The following is a 26,787-nucleotide window of genomic DNA, read 5'->3' on the forward strand; positions in this document are numbered from 1 at the left end:
GTGTGGTAGAAAAGTAAAATCTGTTAGTTTCTCAAGGGACTGAGAAGCAAAATCAAGATATTGTGACTGTGGCAAAATCTACAGCTAACAGACTGTGGTACTACTAGAAAATACTGTCATACATTTAGAAATGCTATCTTTATTAAAAACATACAAATCAACAGAGAAAAAGTATCAAATTAATGAATAAACTTAAATTTAAAGGAGAAACCAGAGAGATACCATTATGGATATTTGATAATATGCTGCTGCTTCTACTTACTACTTACCCCATATAGCAGGTTCAATATCAAGGAAGAAAATATTTCTCGACTATTAATATTGCAAAGAAAAATAAATTGTTTTTAAATCTCAGTGACTCCTGCAAATACCTACTGGTTTAGTTCAATATTTCTTGCTGTGAGGAGAAAAAAATGCTGAAAATCAAAAGAAAAAGGAAGTGTAACACTGTTAGTTTCAACAAAATCAACAATCCAGGAGATAAATCTTCTAGCTATGGAGTCAAGGATTCTGTTTTTGAAAGGTGCTCAAGAACTACTCTTTTTGTTATGACATCTTTTCTGTATGCAAATTCACCTCAACACTTTTAGAAGTCAAAGTGTGTTTAATTTGAATTAATATTAAAATGCACGGTAATTTAAAATACAATACATACATTTTTAAATAATATTAAAGCCATAATTTTGGAATAGGAATGTCAGCATTTTTTTCCTATTTTAAATCATATTTTGTTGAATTATCTTATATTTTTTATGAATTTTTAACATTTGAAAAAAAAAAAAGGATGCTGTTATTGGATTACATCCAATGAAAGACTGTAAAGAAGAGAAACACTCCTGTAAACTGCTGTAAAAATGCTTATGATTTGCATGGAGGTATATATGAACAGACACAGACTTTTTCCTTTTTACAACTGACACAGAGAGATGTTAAGGATGTTAACCCTAGGCTTCTTCTTTTCTCTATCTGGCTAGTACAACTGAAAAAGCACAATAGACAGTAATATACTACTGCTGGTAAAGAGAGAAAGTAAATCACTATTTTCTTTCACTAGATATAAGAAGGAGTAGGAGAAATTAGATTTGCAGTCCTTGGGCTGTTCTTAGCTACTGTAGTTTTCACATTGTTCGTTGTTTTTTGCACCTCAGGATCAGAATTTGACCCTCAGTGAGTTACTGACTGAAGCTTATTAATTCAACTGACACTACAGGCATTCAGGATGAGGCCTTCTAGATACGGCTGAGACTGGTTTTGGTAGTTCATACACGCACAGAAATTCAACCACAGTTCCTCATCTTAGCTCATCCCTCAGGCACCTAACAGCTTTTGATGCAGAAGGCTTCCTTGAAACAAGGGCCTAGGGTTTTACATTGACTGTGATAACTACAGCGGAGATTTTGCCATTAAGCCGAGCTGAATTTTTCAGAACCTTTTGCTGAACTCTATTTAACCATTCTTCTTGTTCTCCCTTTAACCATGTCAATGCCAAACCAGCCCTGGGAGCTCGACTCCAGTGAAAACACTGCTCATCTTTCCATTTACTTTTCACAAGGCACTCATTCTCCCCTCAAATTATTTTCTCCTCCCTATGCAGACTGACTTCTTTACTTTTTACATGGATGCTTTCTGTTAGCTGACTTTGCGAAAGACAGGTTTGTTTGCATAAAAATCTCACGATTGCATAAAAGAACACATTATTGCAAGTCTTAGCCTCCAGTTAAGATGAACTACTAGCTCTACTGCAGTTTTCACAAGAGTTCTTCCCAGGGCCATTCTATTTTAAACTTAATTAGATACTTCAGCTTAGTTTTAAAAAAAGAATCTAGAAAAGTGACAATTGGGAGAGTGACAGGTGGTTCAGTGTCGGAAGGCAACAATGATTTCTGTGTTAATGCAGGTATTTCAGTCCCTAATTACATTACTGCAGAGAATGATTCAAGTAGCATCTTACTCTGTGATCACTCTGAATTTGGTATTCTAAATAATAGTAAGAGTAAAATAATAATAATAAAAAACAATAGGAATATAAAAAAACATATATATAATACAAAATAATGAGGAGGAATAGACCCCTCAGATGAATACCAGTCATAAAAGTTTCCTTTTCCTGGCAGGAGCATTATTCATCTTGGATCTGCTGTTCTTTCATACAAAGACATCTCTGCAGAGAGGTGTAAATCTCAAGTGTGACATTTGTACAAATTGGGTCGTACCAATTTTAATTTGTGAACATGAAGCTAGAAAGATTAATGGTAACTTGAGCTTAGTGAATATCTACTGAGAGCAAGGCCAAGGCTTTCAAAAGCACCTGACAGTTCTGAATATCCTGCATGAGAAGCCTTAAAGGACTTGATGTTCAGAAAGAACAGAACATTCAGAATGTGAAAAAAGACATAACCATGTCTGCAGTTAAGCACTCTCAGATACCTAAAACCATAGTGATTATTTTTAAAAATGAATTTCCGATTTTAATGTTAGAATCAACAGTAGCAAGTTTATGTCATACTTTCATCTTAACAGTATCAAGAAGTTTTATAATTGACATAGTGATTAATTAAATCAACATGACTGTGGGAAAATTGGCATAATCATGCCCTCAGATGTCAGTTAATTACATGTCTTATTGCAAAATAATAAAAAGCACCAAGACACAACCCAATCATAGCCTAGATATGTCTACTATCATATATTGTGAATTCATAGAAATGAAAACCATGCCCAGTACTATGTATAATCTGCCTATTACCATTTAGGACAGCATTAGGCCATCACGTGGTCTATTTCTGAATAAACTCAGTAAAAATAATCAACTGTAGTGGGTAGGGGACAACCCACCTTTTTGCCTGAATATCAAATAATTATACAGTCATCATAATTCTCAGCTCAGATGTGTGAATTCAGTATCAGGGGACAGAATACAGTGCCGTGAGCTACCAAATGCAGAATTATTATGGCCAGAACCGCTGGCTCATATTACTTGCCTTCTGTCCTCTTTTCCTCTCCTGTTCTTAATTTATTTCATGTAGTTTTCTCCCTACCTACTTCTTTGTTATTCTGCCTATTGCTCTATTTCCAGCTTCCACAAAGTTACCTGTTGCCTTTTTTTTTTTTTTTTTTTTCTTTTCTGCCCTTTACCACAAGATTGAATTGCACATGGCTTAAGCCAGGCAATAGGTTAAAATTTGCCAACTTTTCTCTCCAGCATATATAGGGACCAGAGTGGCTTTGGAACACATAAAGCACTTGACATCTGAAATGACACATGATAACAGCAAACGGCTGTTTTAACATAATTGCCTTACTTCATTTCATTTTAATGGGAAAAAAAAAATCATGAAAAAGGAAAAAACAAACAAACAAACATACATTTCCATTTCAAATTTATTTCAGAAAGGGAATAATACTTACAGAATTTACCACCTTGTCACCTAGAAAGTCCAATTTTTCACAGGTTTTTGTAGCATCATCTACACCTCATGATTTTCTTTTTGTTTTTGTTTTTTGCTTGTTAGTGGGGGGGGAGGTGGAGGAGTGGGAAAGGGTCCTTTTTACTCTCATTTTTAAAGCCTATAGCATCTTCCTAAAGATGTTACTCATCTTCCTACTCATGTTTCTTTCAAGCATTATGTTTTTTCTAACTTCTAGCATTCCTTCTCAGGTTGCCAATATCTCTCCTTGAACCTTAATTTTCTAGCTAGAGCTGTTTATTGATGATCTATTTCTTTCAGTAGATCATCCCATCAATATACTTCAGGTATGATAAGCACGGAAGAGGTGATGTAGTCTCTGCTTTCTGTTGACTCAGAACTCTTGAATACTGTTTTTTTCTGGATTTATGCAGTTTTAAACAAAAGCAGCTTTCATTTGTTGTGAAAAAAAATAATATGCACTCTAAATTCAGTGTCAGATGTTATTTTTTAAATATTTGGGTTAAATAAGAATCATTTTTAAAGCTATCTTAAAATAAGTGTAAATAAATATTTTAAAAGTTATTAGTATTGCCTATAAAGTTTTTATAATGATACTGACTACAAAGGCTTTTTTTTCACCATCTTATCTACAGAAAAGAATACACATACTTAAAACTGGTATTTCATCAGTATCTCATAAGAGCCATTTGTTTTCTTCCTGCACTGTGAAATAATTGGGTCGCCTCTTTGACTTGCTTAATGGTTGCTATTTTGTGCTTTGAATCTCAAAATACATTACTATGCCATCAGAAGCATGATTATATTTTTCCAAGCACAGGACTACCCAAACTTCAATCTATGGGAAAGTAATTTCCCCCACCAAGTCAAAGAGCAGGAATCCTGATGAGACAAGTGTAAAATGGAGAGTGCATAGCAAATGGAAAGGCCACATGAGAACAATTATCCACTGAATTTCTGATGTCCGGAGGGGAGATTTAAGTTACTGGAAGCAAGTTATTAAGTTAAGAAAGTTCGCTATTAATCTTAAATGTGACATTTGTCATTTAGATTCCTTAACAGCCAAAGTTCTGGATTGTTTAGAAAGTGGGCCTGTAAGAAATAATAAATAGAAATGAATCAGTAAAAGAGGTGCAAAACAACTTTGAAAAAGTTAAGAAGGTTTATCTAGATAAGGCCGAACTGAATCCCTAAAGTTTTTAAATATTTACCCAGCGATATTTCCTCTGAGGAATTATTCCATTGACTACCAAGCTATGCTGTAGGAGACCTTGTGTTTCTGAATTGGAAATCTGCCACATGTTTCCATATATTCTGTGCTGGTGAGTGAAGAAGAACACATCATTATGTCTAATATTCAAGGACTGGAGAAGGTATTCCATTTTACATGGATCCTTACTTGTCCATACTTGTCTATACTTGTCATTGTGTCTAAGCATCTTGACTAACTTCCAGCACATGACTGATATCTATCAAGTACCTACTATTCTTTCATTGTAGCAAACAGCATGTGCAATGAAGTGTCTTATATTGAAAGTTATTTGCTTGCCTTCTTGTTTTTCTTTTTTTTCTGTTTTTTTTTTTTATATATATATATATACATATATATATATATACTACTCTGTGTATGTGTTAAGGAAAACCAGGTCAAAGAAATACAGCTTGCACTCAAAACAGCAAAGGATCTCAGTCCATATGACACTTTTTTTTTCATTTTTTGAGATTTGCCCGAGGAAGTCTGTCTCCTGCACAGGTGAAGTCTCTCTCTGCCAGAAAGAGGACTTAAACAAATAAGACACTTCATCCCAGTTCTTTAAGTGACTTCCACCCTCACCTTTTTCTTTTCTTTTCTTTTCTTTTCTTTTCTTTTCTTTTCTTTTCTTTTCTTTTCTTTTCTTTTCTTTTCTTTTCTTTTCTTTTCTTTCTTTTTTTTTTTTTTTTTTTTTTTTGGGAGTGGAGTGGGGTGGGTTCTGGCATCAGTGTTCGGTAGATAAGCAAGCTCTTTAAGCTGATTAAAACTATGGATAGCATAGAGTGCAAAAGGCGGGTGTTTATGGTATGTAGCGATATTGTGCGTACTTAGCCCATGGAGGCAGACTGAGCAGCTGTGAGTGCATTCGCTCTGCTTTCCATTTGGGAAATTCCATCTCTCCCCTTCAGTGGTCTCTTCTGTGGCCAAAGACAGGCTGCCAGAGAGAGTAATTATCCTTTTTTGTCACATTAGCATCATAGCACTTGACTATTTTTTTGTTACAGCTATCACTATACTTCATTATCCTATGTCTGCAGGTTTTAACTCAGGCAGCCCAGCACATGGCAAAGAGAACATTCCTTTTTTTTTTTTTTTTTTTTTTTCAGATGGAAATTCATGCATTTTATGCCAGAGTTTAGTCATTTTAAACTTGAATAGCTCTTTATTGTAGATGTGTAATACAGAGCTGAGAGTACTCTGTAAAGGTGGCAGAATGTTAGTTTAAAACACATCTCTGTGCAGCCAAGGATGAACTTCTGGAGCTTCTGCAGCATGAAGGTGTAGAGGCAGAGAGCATCACCATTTTCAGGAAGGGATTAGATAAGTTCTTGGGCAAAAGTTCTCTCAGTGGACATGAAAAGAAGCAGGCAGGAATGTTCTTTCTAACTGCTCTAATACTGGGGAAGTTCAAGGAGATTAGGCTTATAAAAATAGTCACATTTCACATTTTTCCCTAAATAACATACCGTAGGGTTGAGGAGCTACTGATCTGACCCAGCAGGGCATTTCTTATCTCTGTAGTATCACTTCTAAGCATTAGGTAAAACTAAGCACAAATCAAAATAAAATATGACAGTAAAGATGTGACCTTCAGATGGATATAATGCTTCTTGGATGCAATAGTACCAGAATACCTCACATTCACACATAATTCGTAGAGCGAATTATCTACAAACTGACTTTGAGGTATATCTTCAAAGAATTTTCGGAAAAAAAAATGAGTCTTTTCTTCTTCATCCAAGGTGCTCTAGAGATTCTTAAATGAGTGTTATCTCCTTCTTCTAGCTTGTTGTCCTGACAACAAAACAAGCAAAAACTCCTGAAAAAAGCCCCCTTAATAGGCTTATGGTTTTCCCTCTGATTTTCACCAAATCAAAGGTTATTATAAATATTTTTATTAATATTTTGCTTTTAAAATACAAGCTACAGATGGTCTTCCTTTCTTTTTCATCTGTTTGCTCCTTTGGCATGGAAAAAAAATCTTCCAGGTTTCTTTTCTGCAGACCAACAGATTAAGGAAAACAATATTAAAATGGGAGTATGTCCATGTCAGGTCTTTGGTCCAAATTTAGCCCATACTGAACCAGAAACTTTACAACCTGTCAGCTCATTGGTGGTTTTGTGAATATAACTGATGATTCCCATTTACTTCATAGCAGACAAGATAGATAGACATCACATAAAATCACCTAGCTAGAAAACAAAATGGACCTGGATTAATATCCTCTGCACAATGCAACTCTGTTAAGGATAGGAGTAATGTACTATTTGAACGTCACAAGACTACCTTATTCCTACTTCACTGTTACGGATGCTTTGTGACTCTTTCTATTTATGAAATAATGTGTCAATCCTTTCTGTTTTATGAACATTAGAATTGTCTGAAGAAAAAAATAATAATAAAAAACCAAAACTTCTGGGATTTCACAGTGAGATGCAGTGAAAGTAACTATGTTGTGAAGTTTAAAAAGGCGGTTGTGAAGTAATGCCAGATAAGACACTAAATATTCAGCTGGGATATTCCATTGTAGGTCAGACACATTGAGTTACTCTTTTTTTCCCAGTATTGAAATTGGTAACCTATTCCAGGAACACACATAGAATTCAAAAAAGAGATCAAAACTAGCACGTGCATGCATCAAAGGGTTTTGGAATGATAACAAGACATTTAATCAGCCCCTGGTTGTTTACTGACAGCAGGAGATCTGAACCAGCCATTTAGCAGGTTAGAAGGTAATCATGCACAGCTAATTGCTGCTCCTAGAGCACCACTTTCTAAAGATGCAGATTTCTACCCTGCCAATGTGATCTGCTGCAGATGCTCCAGGTCTGCGTTGTAGGAGCTTGGCTGATGCTGTAACATACAGAGTCTTCAGGAGGCAAGACAAAATGACCAAAACAAAAGGAAAAAATAGAGTCCCTAAAGGAAAATACATCAATAGTGAATCACTGGATAATCCAACACTGAGATATAGTAAAAGTCCTAAAAGTTCAAAATATGTATTCCAATTACATATCGCCTGCAGGTGCTCAACAAGAGACAAGAGCAATAAACGCATCAAATCACTGGAACATCTAACAAATCCTGTGTCACTCCAGTAAACACTACAATTCAAAGAAAAAACATTGCATCTCAAAGCTGAACTCCAGTTTTAAGCTGTTTAAGACAACTGATAGGAAAACAGAAAGGTATAAACTCCTACTTATTTCACTCCCCTTCTAAACAAGTCAGCAAGACAGAGCTAAAAAGCTCCCTCTCAAATTTCTTCCTACTTACAGTGCTAAACTTCTTAATGCACACTATCTGTGTTGGCTCTAATTATTTGCTGGCGTAAAATAGGATTTGTTACATACTTCGAGGAGCGTGACTAAATAAACATGCTTCTTTGAAAAAAAGATATAAGTAACAATAACTGCTCTCACCCTCCTCCTCCTCCTCCTCCTCCTCAAAAAAAAAAAAAAAAAAAAAAAAAAAAAAGACAGAGTTTTAGGTCTGTTTTATGCAGAAATCCAGTTCTGCATAAACTTCGTTAACCAGCTCTTATTCTCATATAAGCCAGTCATCTTTCCAATTCTTGGGGGAGGGGTTTTAGCTACTCTTAGAAAGAGGGACAGAAGAGCTCTCAAAAATCAAACCTAACCAAATACAAATGCTATTTTTGTTTGTTTGTTTGTTTCCCAGCTACTGTATGTGTCGATTTTTTTCTGGGAAACTTTTAGAGGTAGCTCTTCTGTTCTGGACTTATGCTGACAGAAAAGGAAATGAAACAAAAGCCGCACACGAATTATTTGCAGAAGTTAAAATATAGGAGACTTTGGAAAGAACTACACTAAACATGCTTTAGGTGTAACAAAAATCACCAAAATACACTTTTTAAAACCTTTTTTTTTTTTTTTCCCCTTTTGTAATAAGATTAAAGATTCAGGTTTTGTCCAGAGTATCTAAGAGAAAAATCATGGCTTCTGAAAAGAAAACAAAACAATCACCCCATAGACATGCATTTTCACATCACGGAATTGTATTGTACTACATGACAGTGCTTAATTTTTCAGCACACAGACCTGATTTTATGGACTGAATCAATACTCATCAGCTCTTCCACTCAAACTTGGCAAGAAAAGAATCTTGGCCTGCCTGTAGAAATACTAAGAAAGCCAGAAAGATTCTGGCTTTTTCTTTTAGATTCTAAAGGACTTATAATATTCTTACTTATACCTACTTAAGGCTAATTGAAAAAAAAAATCTGTCGGTGTCATTTTCTTAAGGAAAATATCAAATTTTTAAGTAAAATACTTTCTCATTATATTTTTTTTTCAACCAAGATCAAAATATATTGTCCTTATCATAAATAAATCAGCTAACAACTGAAAATATTTTATATATTTAGAGTATTCACATCTTTTAATCAGTACTAATAAGATATAAGGTATACTCAAAAACTGGTGGAAAGTAAATTTCCATTCAAAAATCAGTTTTAACAGAAATGTTGGAATAATACTGGTTCTAATAAGATTGATAATTCACTGATTGTCAGCTTTGCTATTGTATGTATTGTTGCAGTTCAAATGGCTGCAGCGACCTGGTTCAGGGACGGCACGGCGACCACCCCCAAGCCACTCGGGCCATCAGCTAGTTGACAGCAATGTGGTGGACGGCAAATGGCCTTTATTGATGGGAAACAAGGTGTTATATATCTAGGTTTACAACGTCACATCCGTCTGCTTACACCATAGACTAAACACTATTGGCTACTAGGGGCCCTATCTTTCCGTACAGCACGATATCTTCCGGCCGCCGTTCCCTAACTATCTGCAACAGTATTCTATCAAACATATAATATCTTTAAACATCCATTTTAAATTAATTTGCGATTTGGAACTTGCTGTGACTTCAAGTCAGTCAAATACCTCTTTTTTCTATGATCATTTTGTATATTTTATGTGCTCTCTAAGATAGTAAGGTAACATTACTACCATGAATATTTTTGTCTAAATTAAATGTTTGCTCTCTATAAATACGCATGACTTTTAACTTCATTCTCTCTGAGTATTTGTTCTAATAAAATCTGATTGTTCAAATGAAAACAGAAAACAAACACAAGAGAACAGAGATCATGGCCCAAACCAATCCTTTAAAGAATGCAAACAAATATTTGTCCAATATTTTTCTTTTATTCCTCCTGCTTTCATGTGAATTATGTGGATAGTTCATCTTGTTTTAATAATAAGTAAAATGAGAAATTTAAAATTGTTCAGCTGAATACACCTGTCTGAAAGGGCGTGTAAGAAGAAAAATGCAGAGAGTTTCAAATGGGCCATTGGGTGTTTTTAGAAACCTCAATAATCTGCGGTGCTGAAAACATCTTCAAAAATTTGCCAAAGGTGATTATGGTTGTGATAACAAGAAGAATTTAAAACCAGAATAGTATAACTAGAGATAAGTAAAGATCCGACACTCTGATTTACTAAATCTGTTTTTGTTTGGACTTTTTCTTTTTTCCTTTTTTTTTTTTTTTTTACCAACCAACCTATGGAAAAGACACTTTGCATATTTGTGATTCTGCATCGGTAGGTTCACGCTCAGGGGTTTAGACCTAACCTAACAGGTTTCAGTGCATTTACATACTCACTCACTTGTTCATAGACTGATACTTTAAACCTGTTCAAGAAAGTCCAGGGCTTGGCTCACAGAGCTGTTCAGCCTGGAGAAGAGAAGGCTGAGAGGGGATCTGATCAGTGTCTATAAGTACCTCAAGGGAGGCAGTGAGGAGGATGGTGCTGGCCCCTTTTCACTGGTGGCCACTGACAGAACTAGAGGTAATGGCCACAAACTGAAGCACCAAAAGTTCCACAGGAACTTAAGGGAGAATTTCTTAAGAGTGAGGGTGACAGAGCACTGGAACAGGCTGCCCAGAGAGGTTGTGGAGACTCCTTCTCTGGAGATCTTCAAAACCCGCTTGGACGCAGTCCTGTGCCACGTGCTCCGGGTGATCCTGCGTGGGCAGGGGGGGTTGGACTAGATGATCTCTAGAGGTCCCTTCCAACCTTAAGCATTCTATGATGCTATGATTCTCTGCACTGTGGGTATGCCCATCTGGTCAGAGGGACACAGTCAAAACAAAGTCAAAACAGACCAGAGACATGGGAAATGTTCAAGTCCCACAGCACCAAAGCAGACATAGACACTTGTACAGTTTTTCAATACATCCCATAAATGTTGGAATAGTCTGAAAATGCTTTAGGTTTAATCTCTTGTACTGCAAAGCTGCAAAAGAAACATTCTGTGTTTAAATTATAAAGAAAAAAAGGAAAAAATTCAAAAGTGAATTACTTACTACAATGAAGTTAAAGGCAAATCTCCAGTGGCCCAGATTTCCTGGTGTTTCCAAGTTAGATCAGGATCAGTGCCTTAATTATGCATACAGTGAAACGTGTCTGTCACTGAGAATGTAATTTTCATTTATCCCTCAAGAAGAAAAATAAGTTTGTGAGCTTCCATTGCTCCACATTCTTATTATCAGAGTGACTTGCATTTTCTTGGAATTGCTCCACGATTGAGATTGTGATTTAGTCTTCGATTGAATGTTTTGCACATCGAATTTCACTTTGGATTTTCTCTAGTTCTTTGAAACTGAAGTATGACTTCAGTTTACTAACTTTTTGAATAACAAAGTATTCAGAGCAGCAGCTTGGATGATAGAAGCTTAATGAGGACAAAGTTACTGAGTACTCTTTCAGTTGGTCTCACTAACCTTTGAATGAATAAAAATAATGGCTTATGGGACAAAGATTAGAAGTCATATCCTTTTAATCCATAGAAAGGGGGACTGCAGAAGAGAAAATGCTCATCCTCAGAAAGAAGTCAATCCTGGGCTCTGTTCAGACTGTAAAGAACAGTTGAAACATATGAACAAGGGTCTATAGAAGTTGTTTAACTGATCTGATTCAGGTCACAGTTGCATGTGTATTTTTAAGGGGCATAAATTCATCATGCTATTGAGATGGTTCAAATGGTCACATTCTTCTTGCCCACAGTCATACATTCCCATCACCACCATTTCATCAGCAGTAGCATTCATGCAGTTACACATTTTTTTTTCTATCTGACATGTAAATGAAGCAAATAAATAAACAAACAAACAAAAAAGCTTTTTTTTTTTTTTCTTTTTTTCACATGATCAGTGACAGACCAGCAGTCTGGCAGGAAGAATATTATTACTGCTGGGGAATATAGGAATCAGATCATTTCTTTCAAAAACTGGGCAGAGCTATGCTGGATTAGAGACACAGATCAGCATCCTTTTGTCTTGCACTCAGTCACTAAGTGGTTGCAGGCACCCACAGTGAAGTGTCTCATATCAGCTAGGCTGAGTGGTCCTCGACAAAACAGAGTCCTCCTTTAACTCCTTACATAGGATACAAGGATCACCAGCCCCATGGGGCTAGAACTAGAGGAGTTATTAAATATCACAATGTCTACTGCTTGCAACAGAGCCAATCTTTCAAGTCTAAGTGTGTGCTTAGTGGGATTAATAATGTCTGATTCAGGCAGTGTTCCTAAATAACTAATGGATTTTCTTGTTTGAAAAGAAAGAGCGCTAGAAAGGTCATGTGAGTGCACGGCCAGGAATTCTGCAGAGCGATTTCAGATTTCTTGGCAGGAGACTCTTCTTTTCCTGTGAAACCACTGCAGACTTGCCAAACTTTGAAAGCAACAGAAATCTGAAAGTGCTTCCACTTCTAATTCTTCTTCATATCTTTTCCAAGGTGAAAGTCTTCTAAGAGACTGAGGAGTTATTTGTTTGAGTGTAATCTCTCTCCAGCATGAAAGGCCATGAATTAAAACAGAGCAATGAAAAGCAAAACAAGTATTATAGGTATATCAGTTCCTATAAACCTTCCTATGAAATTGAAAAAGCCGTCCAAGTGTTTTTAACTATGTGATAATGTCAAGAAAAATAAAAGCCATGGAAGCTAAGGAATTGCCTGACTGAAATGGAGAGTGATGTAAAGGATTTGTTCTAATCAGGAAGCAGAAGCTGGTCAGATATTTCTGAGTGTATAATCACATATGGATTTAAACAAACAGCGGTATTACTGCAGAGCGGGTTTGGACAGCTGAGCTCCCTTAACTTGGTGGGTGAGTAGTGTTGAGAAGGATGAATTTCAATGCACCTGAGGAATTCAGGTGTACAATCCCCTTTGAAAGGCTAAGGAACTACCTCTCGAATTCTGTAGCACTTTCTACAAGCTCTGCTTCTTTTGTAAATCCTACATATAGGACAAACAAAAGAGAACTTTCTGAAGGTTGCCTTATCATTTATGTTTGTGAAATTCAGTTCCCCACAAAAGTATATCCACTCCTCGGCTTTCTTGGAGCAGTTATCCAGTCAAGCCCTTTTCTGGCTGCTTCTAAGTTCTGTTTCTTCACTTATCTTTGGCCACTTCAGTCCACTGTAATAATGAGAGTCATTTTTGATAGAGAGCAACATAAAAAAGACTTCATTTCCTTTTTCTTGATTAATTTTGCATCCCTCAGTACCTATTTACCTTGATAGATCAGAAAATCATTTCCAAGGAAATGAGTGAATTTAAATAGCACTTATCTTAAGCAGACAGTAGTGGAATTGGTGCAGTGTTTTTCAAAGTTACATTGTTTGTGGGCAAATTGTGTGTCCATTTTAGTGTTCCTACACTGTAGCTTCTGTAGCTTAAATATTTAGAAATTGTATATCTTCATGTGAATTTGGAGAGGAAAAAAAAAAAAGTCTTTTTTTGTCTGCATCATGAAAGTTAATGCAGTTAGATGATGACCACACATTTGTTCCGTGCTTCTGAGCACAGACATGTCTATTTCCCCAACTCTATTAAGTTAAAGAAAGACAAAATTCAAATAACCACCAGACAAATTATAAATCAGAAGGGCAGAGGATTTTCTTGTTTTATCAAAAAGCAGAGACTCATACAGCAACAAAAAAAAAAAAAAAAAAAAAAAAAAAAAAAAGAGTCTGGAGAATTACTTCAAGCTTAGGCACAGATAATAGGTGAATAGGTGATAATAATTAATTGTTAGGAAAGGAAGGAAGAATTAGGTTTTTAAGATTCTAGAGAATGGAGACAGATATTCAAGAGAGGTTCCAGTTTGCAACACAGAAATTAAAAGAAAATACTGAGAATGTGAAAAACAGGACAGAAGAGAGAAAAAATATTGTCCATACGTTTTTTTTTTAAAAAAAAAGGAATATTAGGTAACGTTAATTCTTTATTAATATCTATAGATACTTAATGTGTAACTTAGGGGTAATGTATGTGTAGGATTTACCTTTGTTAGTGGGTCTTTTATACAGAGGACATGCACAAAAAAGCAGTTGTCCTTTCGGTATTCATGTAAAGGTTATCTATAAACAAAATTAGATTAGATTTCTGAAAATATTTCTAAGCAAATATTCTATTTTCCCCCAAACAGCCATCTGTAGGTGTTGGTTTGCATGTAATTAATTGTTTTTTTTTAATCTCCAATATCATCCAATATTAGAAGAAGAAAGAATGTGAGTGTGCAAGAGGAAACTTCAGTCATAGAGGAGCAAGTTCCCATTTCTAAAACAGTTGAGAAGTGTTAAGGTTTCTGAGTGGTGAATGGCAGAGGGCGGTTTGGGGCTGCAAAGAACTGAGAGCAGAAATGTTAATTTTGATACATAAGTGGTCATGCTGACACTGAAAACTGATGCAGTCTGCTGTTTTTAGGAAACATAATTAGCAGTAAGTAAATCAATTCGCATTGCACAATGGTGAATGTATGTTTCTTTATTGAATTTGTTCTGTTTCCCTCAGGTAGCATGTGTGCCAAATGATGTAATAGTTACCATGGGAACTATCCCTGTGTAATGAGAGAGTAGAATAAAGCTGTGAGAGCTTGTAAAACCCCACCTGGCATACATGTGTTATTTTTTCCCAAAAAAAAGAAATGGAAAAAAAAAAGTAGTAGTAGTACCAGGAGCAGAAGCAGGAGTGGGAGCAGTGTAGTAGTAATGTTTGTGTAGTTAAGACTCTTAGGTTCTTAAAATAGACCAATGTACAGCGATGTCACTATTTTGTAGAACAGATATTACCTAATATGAGCTCCAGAGATAAGGTCATTCATTAAAACAATAAAATAAATGAGGGAAAAATATGAATATGAGAACTGATTTCAAAAGGCTGATAGTATAATGTGCTGTACTACGTGTATGTATTTATTAGCATCAGAAAACTGTATCTCATACTTCCTCTCCTTCTGTTCTGTCAATCTGACAGTCTTTCTTGCTAATGTGGGAAAAGAAGGGAAAACATTTTCTGCAAAAGCTCTTAAAATACCCTTTTGGAATCTGAATGTTCCGTCAAGGCTAATATTTTGCAAATTATGTGATTTGTAAACAAAATAACACGTTTTATTTTTTTTTTCCAAGGGGAATGCTTAAACCATAGTCCTCTTACTTTCTGTTTTTATTCTAGCATACAAAGCAAAGAAATCACAGCCTTTGAGAACTAGAAGCAAACCAGTAGTTCCCAGATATTGCTTTTTCCTTTTCTTTTGTGCTTATGTAGTAAAGTGCATATTTTTATAAACAGACTGAATCAATTCATCTTTAAAATATTTTCTCAAAAAAAATTGAATTTACAAAGTAGTGCATTGGACTGGAGGAATATATTTTTTATTATTTTCTTGAAGAACTTTCATGACTCTGTTAATCATTTTGAATCTCCTTTGAGTCACAACTGGCTTTCAAAACAGTTCAAAGTAAATTATAATATAAACAGATAGGCTTCAAAGTCTTCTCAGGGTGGCCTTAAGCCATCAGTCAACATTTTGAAACCTTGTTTTATCTTTATTAATACACAGAATACAAACATATATATGTGTATATATATATGTATATAAAGGTTTTGTGAAAAATTTCTCAATTCCCTTAAATTCCGGAAACATAATACTTGTGTTCTTATAAAGGCCATGACTAACTTGCAGAAATAAATCTGATGTTTTAATTGTACTTCCAAAACATCTTTCATTGCAGAATCTCAAAGTACTTTCCTGACATTTGCTAATTAATGGTCTGATCCTGCAACCCTTATTCATGCACATAGTTTTTACTTTCAAACCTCTTGCATGAACAAGAATTGCAGAGTCTACGTCTATTCAGTAATAAATGAAATAAACATACAACTAGGAATGGCTTTAGATAACAAATTGCAAAATCATTACTCAGTGGCAGTCATGAGAAATCGGTAGTAGTAATTTTGTACTGCAGAGGATATCTGGAGGAAGCCAAACGTGCTCAGGTGTGCTGCCTATTCTGCTTGTTTTCTGTTAATTTTGGATCTAATTTTTAACAAATTGTTAAAATATCTCCTTGAGGGGAAAAAAAAAAAAAAAGAGAGAGAGAGAGAAAAGGAAAATCAAGTAATTATGAGAGAGAGAGTGGAGGGTATGTTGGTCATAGGATCAAAGTATACAAATGGGAAACCGAGAAGGAAACAGCATCCTACACTGAAGGTATCAAGGGAATTGCCATGTGATGCTCTGACCTGGAATTTGGTGACACCAGAGAAGCAGAGAAGGGAAATGGCGGCCAATAGTAGTCAGGACACCCCACTACCCCACACTCCCCTCCAGAAAGATTCTTCCTCTTGGTGGTGTGAATATCCAGATTGGACAAGGCTCAAGAGACTTGGTGAGAAGGTCTTGCAGCTTGCTGAGGTCTTAGCAAGTGACAGTGTAAGCAAAAAGCTGAGGGAAAAATGCAGGCACAAAATGATGTACTTGAACCACCTGTTTGCCAGGGTCTCTCCCTTTCTACACAGGGGCACAGGTGAGAACCCTGTGAAAAAAAAAAAAAAAAATCATACACATAGTCATGCCCAACACTTCGTTAAGCAACCCCCAGCTGATGTGCCCAGTGAATCAGGGAAACACATTTGAACATAAGCCTAACTAGTGATTTCTGACTGTCTTCAGATAGTATGTTGTACCTTTATTCTGAATCAGGGCACGACATGGAGCGAATTAAGTACAAATTTATAAAGCTGTAGTTACAGCAGTGACAGTGAGGATAGGCATGCATCCAGTAAGTACTTCTTATGTAAATGGTCTGAAAGATTTCAGTAGAATTACTCAGAAGAAAAAATTATTCATGTGAGTAAGAATTCAAGGTTAAATCATTTACCAGTAAATGTCATAAAATGCTTTGTTTTTCAATAAAATTATGGGAAGTATAGACCTGGATTCATCCCAAGGAGTACGAATACATTCCTTACTAAGCTATATGACTTGGTTTGTTCTCCTAAGGCTTCTACAGAGAGAGAGAGAGATAATTAGGAGAGAAAGAATGGCATCTACAGATATTTATTTAGTCCATTAAGATCTAATTCTCTGCCTGGAGAAGCTTCTCTGTCTCTCCTGACAGGAGTGAAGTTTCCAGTAATTAGGGACCTAACTTATGCACTGCAGCAGAGTCACAGAGCACTCAGTTCATTTCCACGAGTTCATCCTAGTTTTGGAAATACAGCATGTATAACCTGTTCTTACTGACATAGCCTCCCCTGCCTGTGTCACCAGGACCCCAGACCCAGATCTGATGTGGCCCAGCAGCATAACCTTGCTTCAGGCATCTGAGGAAGAAGAGCTTTGAGAAAGTCAAGAGAGAGGAGCCACGAAGAATAAGGAAGGTAAAATCACAGACAGAGGAACGTTATGGAGATGGGGAGTATTAGTAGCTTAAGTTTTCAGGATGATAAACAACAATTTGCTAATCCTATAAGAAAAAGAATAAATAAATAAAAAGATTTTGATTGCAGTCATTAGTGTCAGTGACTATTAGCAATACAGTTGGGTCAGCAACTAATCAAAATTTAGCAACCTTTTCAGAAATAGTAAAGACTGATATTTTCCCTCCTGCCTGATGTCTTTCTGGTCAGGAAGGACTTTTCAGGTGCCTATTTGACACCTCACAGTTAAATGTGTCAGTAGCTCCTAGCTACCTTTTCTGTGTTAGCCAATAAATAATTGTTTTGTGCTTTTAACTACATATATACTGCTTGTAAAGGCTTTTTGAGCATGATTAAAGATGCTTAAAGTGATCCAAAAAAAGAATGGCAACATATTGTAATAAGGGGTAATAACATTATAACAGCAATTGACAAAAGGATTGGTCTCAATTGTCTCTAAAGAACTTTGTATTGTGAAAGCTATGCTCATTTGATTGAATCTATCTTGATTCTTAGACCCATGGTTCCTTTATCCATACTGCACCTTCCAGGAACTTTTATCCTGTGTATTAATATTTTGAGTTGTGAAATATTCCAAGTAGGACGGTTTTCAGAAATCAGCAGAGAACTGGTCATGAGACATTTATTTTAAAATATGCTTTAAGGAAGTAAGAAAGTACAATTTTATCACATATTTTTATTTCCTAATATAATGCTAATATGTTTCCTTTTACTTATTTTCATTCTTTTCTGATCTCTCATCAAATAGTTTATCAAATTTAGAATTCTCCTTCCTCATTTCTTATTTTTATGTCCTTCACCAACCTCTGCTCTGCTTCTTTTCCTTCTGTTTCCTGTCTGTAGTTCTTCCAGTTTTTCTAATTCATAACAGTAGTTCAGTTTTTACTCTCCTCCTTTTAAGAAGGGACTCAAAATAGCCTGTCACCTATTTTTATTTATTTATTTATTAGATTTAGAACCATAGCATACTGTTCACAAAGGAATAAATTATTTAAGTTCATTTAATATAGTATTCATTTCAAATATTTCAACCAGTACTCTCCTTGAATTATTATATTTAAAAAGTTATTAAAATATCTTTGTGTTAATTCTATTTTACCTTCCTGCATTCCTTTTATAATGCCCTCAGTGGATTAAAAGTAATAACTTAAACAACTTAGAGTTCAACAGCCCTTTTGTGCCTTAGGTGCCATAATTGTTATCTTCCTACTATATTGACTCTTCATTTTTTTCATTGAATTGAAAATGTAGAATGCTCATGATTTGTCAGGAAGATCAAAAGCTCTCAGTTGTCATGGTAGACAGAAAGTGTACCTGAATGGTGAGACTTGTTAATATTTCTGAGTTCTGTAAATGCCATGTCTTGGTAATTATAGCAGATTAAGTTTTCTTGTATTAAAAAAACTCAGTTGGAAACATAACTTGCATAATGTCCTAGATACCAGTTAAACAACTAGCAAAAGCATGCTTAGTGTCAATGTAAAAATAATCAAATTCTTCCAGAAGATTCATTTTTTGCAGAGGAGAGAAGATTTTTTTTAAGTATATATACAAATTGGTATATTTTCTGCCATTTCTCAAAAGTGTTGATCAAAAATGTTGACCAGAGGTCTGAAGTAGAAGTACTTATCTTTAAAGTATTAATTTTCTAGAAAAAGACTTCACATATGTTTAATCACTTGAGCTTCTTTTTATTTCATCAAAATAAAGACCAAAAAAAAAAAAGTCTTAAAATTGAGAAAATTCAGCCTGTCAGGTGAGATAGATTAAATAAAAAGGCTTAAAAATGACTGTCCACTATGTCCTTGAAATAAATTGTTTCTTCCACAGTCACTTGCTAGTTCAGTGACTTTCAGTGGTTTTCAGATTGCAGCAAGTATTTAAGAAAAAAAAAAAAAAAAACTCTTCCGTGTTACCTGTCAAACTTGGCTATGAATTTGATCCATGCTTCGAGACAGCCCTCCTGTATGTTATGTTTTTGGGATGCTTTTCAAAACCAGCTGCTGAAAGGTCTTCCTCTTCCTTTGGCTGCATCCTCCTTTGGCCTTCGCACGGCCACAGAGCAAGTTGGATCAGCAAATAGTGTCTGAATACACACTGCTCTTTTCCAACAGGATTGATTTTCAGTTAGATCAGCAAGCATGTCTGGTGTACTGACCTCTGCTGCATGCTTTGTGCTTGGTGGGTTTCTCTCTGACCAATGCTACACGCAAAAAGTAGCCTTCCAGTCAGTTTTCAGAGGTGCTCAAAAGGAAAGAGAAAAACAACACTTTTTTTTCTTTTTCCTCAGAAAATTCCACTTCCCCCAGGTGCACTAGCCCAAACAAGGCAAACAGGCCATGTTGCTCCTAATTTGTTACCCACAAAGCACTCAGTACCCACATGGTAAACTGTGGTGAAATTCCATACACTTCCGACACATATATTTAATGAGATGTAATACATTATATTTTGATAGAATTTAACAGCAAACAGATTAAGTAAAATGGGAAATCCAAAAGCAGACTTACTTGGAAGTTTTGGATTTTTTTTTCCCATTATGAATTATTTCTTCATGGATTTCTAAGAGACATTTCTCTTTCTTTCTTTCTTTCTTTCTCTCTTTCTTTCTTTCTCTCTTTCTTTCTTTCTCTCTTTCTTTCTCTCTCTCTTTCTTTCTTTCTCTCTCTCTTTCTCTCTCTCTTTCTCTCTTTCTCTCTTTCTCTCTCTCTCTCTCTCTTTCTCTCTCTCTTTCTCTCTCTCTTTCTCTCTCTCTTTCTCTCTCTCTTTCTCTCTCTCTTTCTCTCTCTCTTTCTCTCTTTCTCTCTTTCTCTCTCTCTTTCTCTCTCTCTTTCTTTCTCTCTCGCTTTCTCGCTTTCTCTCTCTCTCTCTCTCTCTCTTTCTCTCTCTCTTTCTCTCTCTCTTTCTCTCTCTCTTCCTTCCTTCCTGCCTTCCTCCCTCCCTCCCTCCCTTCCTTCCTTCCTCTCTTCCTTCCTTCCTTCCTTTCTGTTGTATTCTGTCATGAGACGCTTATAATGGACAAAAATGGAGATTGATTGGCATACATTTCCTGCAAATGTACAATTTTTCTTTTATGCATTTTGCAAGAAACTAAAAAGATTTTAAGTGAAAATTTCCTGAATGCTTAAGAGAAAGCCGTATCTTTCTGTACAGGATTTTAGGTAAGAGGGGTATAAAATATTATCCCTGTCCAAAATGTACATTCTGGCATCTGTGACAGTTAAAAAAGATGACTTTATTTTAGTAAACAAGAATTTTATTTTAGTAAACAAGAATCTCTCTGTCATTCCAAATCCCTTTTTTTTTCTTTCCTTTTTTTTTTTTTTTTTTTTTTTGATTTTGCATTCAATTCCTGTTAGAAGAAGTGAAAAATTTTGATACACAGATCTTTACATACAGGGAGAAATAGAGGGATGAGATTAAAGGGAGAAAAAAAAAAAAAGTATCTTTTTTTATAAACTTGATTACTCCTGGATGAGAGAGGAAGAAAAGAAGAAAAGAAGACACAATTAGCTCTAAAAAATGACATGATCACTGACTGTTAAAAGAAGAAGAATTACATAAATGTCAGTACTCTGGGCCTAATGGGACCAGCCACAGTACTTTTTGACAGCACATTTTTGAAATATATGTGGGATACGCTGCGCATATTTGGCGAGTTCTTCTCCCAGAGCAAAGAGCTGCATCCATATTTTTTGACATAGAAATTTGATGTCCGGAGTACACTGAAGGTGTCCAGTTCTACCTAATCACTTCTTACGACTCAGAGCCACTCTAAGGTGGTGTAGATTAATTTAGTGCCAAAGAAAGCAACAAATCTCTGCCAATTTACATCAGCTGAGCTTCCAAGCCTGCTGGAGGGCAAGAAATGATCCAGGTGTCCCAGAACACAGAAAGAAAAAGAAGAGAAAGTGGAATTCACACAAAAGGACATCAACAACCCAGAGGCAGCTTTTTCCCAGCTTGTTTCTTGTTAACTTCCTGCAAAAAAAAAAAAAAAAAATTGCTTAAACTGTTGAATTACAAGACTAATATAAGAATACAATTTCCCACTTAATACAAAACAGTGGAACTAATTTCAAAACAAATGCACCAATCATGGCTTGTTTGTTTGTGACTTTCAAGAAACAGGAGTCGAGACTTCCATAACTAAACCAAAATAAAAAGAGGGCATTATGGCTCTCTAGGCTCAGTACCAGATGCAGTGCTTGGGACACTCACTGTTTTCAGCAGCAGTTTTCCCCAGATAAGGCACAAGCACTCTACTTTTGAAATTTATAATCAGGGTTTCTTCATCTTTTTCCCAAATACTGTCACTAAACCCATTTGGATAAAATTCTACACAATAAAAACTAGTGAAAAGTTTAACCACTGGACACTATTATTTCCTGTATAGTTTGATCTAAACTATAACATCTTTACGTTTTAGTGACTGCCAGGGAACTCTTGTATATTATTGTGGAAGCAAAAGGAGATACTTTGTTCATTTGAAAACACATGCTGCTGGTTATCTGAACATTTTACTAGGGACAAAATTCAGTTGGTGTCTAGTGTCATATCCAGAGTCATTTTAAGTATCCTATGTTATATCATTTGGCCTTCATGTGGATCCAGCAAAGGACAGATCTTTCCTTAACCCTGTGATGTGGATATTCCTGCTGCCCTATAGGGTCTGAAGTGGCAGTGGATGCTTCAAGGTGAGTGGCAGAATTGAGTCCCTTATCTCAATCAAATATGGTGGGAATCTAGTTCCCATGTATACATCTGCACCTGCATTTTAGGCAAATTCATTTGTGCATTTACACAGTGAGTTGAGTCCTACCCAGGATGCTGAAACACAAACTGAATACAGGACTAAGAAGAATTCACAGAATAGAGTCCAAAAAAAGCAGCAGCATAGAAATGTCTTCCATTAGAGCTACTTGAAACACTAGCCTGCTAATTCAAAGAAGACTGAATCACCTGTGATTAAGCAAAGTCTTCTTTGGAAATAATTAATGAATGTCCTAATCTAACTGAGCATAGAAACGGTGTGGCCAGGGGAGACACAAAATGAGACTCAGTTAATGGTCTGGAGTGTGAAAATTGGTAGTTTCCACAAACATCAGTTATCAGATTCCATTCACCGAGATTCAGAAAGCTACCATGAAGACTTCTGTGTCACTAGTCACTAAGAAACTAATTGCAAAACTTTTATAGCCAATGGAGAGAAATAGTCACATACAGGGCAGAGTTCATCTATCCTGGTTTATTAGTCTATATTGGGCTGAAATAAATTTCTTCTTAACAGTATCTATTTCTCTTCATTGGCTATAAAGAGAACCTAGGGTGACTAGTTTAAATTCAGGCATCTACATTTGATCAGAGGACTCCCACCTGGGTGTCTGTAGATAACAGTGTGTCTTAGATCAGAGAGAAGCTCTGCACCATCTGCTCCACACGGACTTGTCTAAAGCTCCAGCTCCATAAGAGGTAGCCTTGATCGTCATGCCAATTATAGGTACAGATGTATTTATTCTTATATTTTTCCTGTGGTAGGAGGCACATAATCCTGTCTAGATATCTTATTATTGCAGTATTTTAAAATTGTAGCACCTCCAAGGGGGAAAAGACTAAAAAAACTGCTAAATAAATCAACAATAATGAAATATTCCCTCCTTCTTTTAAGCCTTCTCACCAAAATTTACCATTGTACAAAACACCATGCATGGAAAGATTTCTTAGCAAGAGGGAATCTAAGAAAACATGAAGCAACTGAAATAAGAGACTTAGAACAGGATTAATAGTTCAGATCCATTATAGCTAATTTTACCACCAAACATAACACAAAGCGAACAGGGAAGTTTCACAAATGGTGAAAATTATGCAAAATATTATCTTGTTTTGCTATCAGGAAAGCATCCAGTCAGAGGTATTGTTTCTACTGTCATTGCAGTGAGTCTCTTAGCAGCCCGAAAGTCTAAACCTCTCACAACATACCCAGTCTGTTGTTTGGCAACACAGGTTGCCAAGGCAACTAAGCCAGTGCCACATCTCCTGCTCACTGATGGATTCTGTCACTAAAATATAGAAATCGGGGTCCTGAACTGATGTCATGGTGCTTTAGAAGGCATCTTTCATGCCATTGAAATCTCCAGCTGGTGAGAACGTTGATGTATTCTGAAACATTAAATGCATTTCTTTAGATTTGCAGTGTTTACTGATGGGTTGCAGTTCATTTTGTTTATCGTGATGTTGCTCGGATGGGTTTTTGGAAGTTTGTCATAATGTTGAAAGAATATCACAAATATTACTACTATTCTTGCGTTCTTGGCAACACTGGGTAACATATAATTCATATAGGTGAGAATATCCCTTTGGTTTACTATTAAAAGTCTATTTATTTCATTTTGCGCAACTAAATATACATACTGAAAATGAGCAACAATGAATGATGAACAGTTTGAAATATTTAAGTACTATCTAAGTAATTAAGAAATATTTAAGTAACAGCTTCAAGAGATACTACCTTTTAATTTTGGTTTCACACAAGCAACAACAACACAAGAATCCATTGAAGCAAGAAAAACATGGGAACTTATGAAAAAAAGAAAATCTGAATCCTTCCAATCTAATGAAACATTCAGTTCTTTCATTGTCTGAGAACAAACAAAATTCTTATTCCTTTCTCTCCTAGACCTAACTTTGTACATATTCCCCCTTGTTTAAACCTCATGAGTTTTCTTCTTTGTGAATCATTACTCAGTTCGAGTTAGAAATTCTTTTGAATGTTCCTTAAAGCTATTCTCCCATAGATTTCCACAATGGCATGCCTCCCATAGCAGATGGTCTTGTTTCTTTCTTAACAAATGACCCAAATGTTTCTGGATAAATTCAGATAGGACAAAAAAAAAAAAAAGAATATGATTAATTTTGCAATTTCCTATAAATTCTTTTTCTTTCCTATCTAACATTTTATTAAGGCTTCTACTTTTGAAGGCATTCCAATATCTCTGCACACTGTGGGAGAAATCAAGCTTTTATATCTTTACGTTAGCACGTAAATAGTTGAGTTGAACAATCGGTACTTGGTCTTCAGGATTAATAAATTTCCTCTAGCCGTTTTTAAGGTAATAATTGCTGTTTCTGCCTTGCCATCTTATAACATTATTCAGGAAAATACATTATTAAATGCACATTCCTGACATCTGTTGTTTCACTCTATGTGAGAACTAAGAGTATTGCAGAAAAGTGGTTTGCTGTGATGTGAAGAAAAGCCATAACAAGCCAAAAAAACTAAAATATATTATACCAAAACAGATCACAGTTTATTCAAAATGGCGTCATAGTAACAATGTGTCACAAAAATTGAATGTCCTGCTTTCTCTATAGATCAGGCTTCATCTTTAATTCCTCTTTGCTTCTAGTTCCAAAAGGTCATAGACTCATAATGGAATAATGGGAAAGAGGAGTTCTTCTTACATATAAGTTGACTCTCAGTAAGAAGCAATGAAGTACAGTTAGTCTAACAGACTGGGAGGTTATGCAAAAGAAAAATGTGAGAATATGAAAATGCTCTAAGAAGTCAAGTGAAGAACTACAGAGGAGTATCCTTTTGAAATATAGTTGAAACATACAAAGGAACAAAGGAGAATAATAGTTGAGAACTTGAAAATAAAAGATAAAGTAACTGGAAAATGGAAACATTTTCTGATGGTTAAATATATTTTCCACTTCTAGATTTGAGGAATCAGATGCATGCACCCTAGCTTAATACCTGTTCACTAACAGCAATATTATGATTTGAACTTGCTAAACAGTTCAAATATCATTTTAAATCTGTATGTGTTCACAGTTTAAAGAGTGGACTAAAAAGGTTTAACCAGAGTAGCACATTCACTTGTTTCTCATAAAGAGTCTTGGCCTATAAAAGCTGTTCTTCAGGCAATCTTATTGTGTATTAGATGTTCAGGTGTTATCAAATGTTCTGTGACATCTTAGAGAACACAGCAATTGCTTATACCCAATCAGGGTCCCTCTCAAAGGAATGTGTTTATATACATACCCCAGAGGAGATGTTGTAGTATTAGTTTCTTTCTGATTGCTTTTAAGGTAGTTCTGCATCACAGTTTTACCTTGGATGGGACACGTATTCAGTTTTCTCTTTTATCTGTATACACAGAAGTAATGACAAGGGGAACAGCAGTCTATCCTAACAGACCCCAAGTTAAACAGAGGAATTTTCATGTATCTCTTTCCCATAATCACTGGAGAAAAAGAAGTAAAAAAGCAAGAAAAGAGAATTGAGCCAGACTCTGTTCAGTGATGCCCAGTGATAGGATGAGAGGCAACCACACAACCGGAAACACAGGAAGCTCCATCTGAACATGAGAAAGATCTCTTTACTGTGACTGAGCACAAGAACAGGTTGCCCAGAGAGGTTGACAGATCTCCTTCCTTGAAGATGTCCAAAAGCTGTCAAGACAGAATCCTTAGAAATGTGCTCAAGGTGATCCTAGGATATCACTAACTGCTCTCTCTGTATCAATCATGAATGATTTAATCACCCGCAAAAAGGTTTACTAATTTAACAATGTGTCTTTCTTTCTTACACTTCACAGTTTTCTCCAAATAGCTTTGACTAATCTTCCTGAGATGGGAAAATTCTATTTTGTAATTTATGCACGCTCTTACTCATGACTTGACTCATCAAGCTGTTTTTTCCAACTCCAATTAAAATGTGAAATAATTGAAGGAAAATATCCTGTATAATGCATTTCCTGATTATTATAACATTATGAAAATTCTTCTATTATTTTACACATAAATATTTGAAAAAAAAAATTGATGACTTTGACTAGAGGAATGCAAAAAATTATGCTCATGTATTTGAAAATCTAAACATAAATGCTAATTTCTGTTTAGGAATGGAAATAAGTATTTATTTTTATCTGTAGTTTTGCCTATTACGTATTAGCTATATGGATAAAAGAAACAAACAGTTCTTATTCAAAAATAAGGAAATTTTATCTTGATTTCCATAACAGTAATTCTGAAAATAATAGTCATTACTAGTTATTATTCTTATTCTTTGCATATCACAAATAATTTTTTATTTTTTAGGTATGAACACAATAACATTTATAATTGATCTCACTCAGATAGTAATTTCTTAACTGAACTACTGTGGAGGTATAATTAAGGTTGATTGCTGGATAATTTGTTTTTACAGAATGACAAAGAAACTGATTTGTTTGTCTGGGCTTTATTTGTGCTGTTGATTGAAAGCCAATTGTCATTTTTACTTATTTGAAGAAAACTTTTGTTCCACAGGTGGTCTCATGGACGTCCTGTTAAATGGGCAAT

At 35.5% G+C, this 26,787-nt stretch overlaps 1 protein-coding gene across 1 annotated transcript in view; it reads right to left on the bottom strand.

The window, feature by feature from the left end:
• LOC148592902 (uncharacterized) overlaps nucleotides 1–26,787 on the bottom strand; it is a 127,958-nt gene that overhangs the window by 78,295 nt on the left and 22,876 nt on the right. Inside the window, exon 2 of the mRNA XM_088533156.1 lies at nucleotides 20,014–20,450. Within this exon, the coding sequence (XP_088389282.1) occupies nucleotides 20,014–20,450 (437 nt within the window). The remainder of the gene's footprint in view (nucleotides 1–20,013; nucleotides 20,451–26,787) is intronic.

Source organism: Tinamus guttatus, unplaced genomic scaffold, assembly GCF_059628265.1.
Source record: "Tinamus guttatus ecotype Peru unplaced genomic scaffold, ASM5962826v1 Tinamus_guttatus_pri_ptg000486l, whole genome shotgun sequence".
Lineage (NCBI taxonomy): Eukaryota > Metazoa > Chordata > Aves > Tinamiformes > Tinamidae > Tinamus > Tinamus guttatus.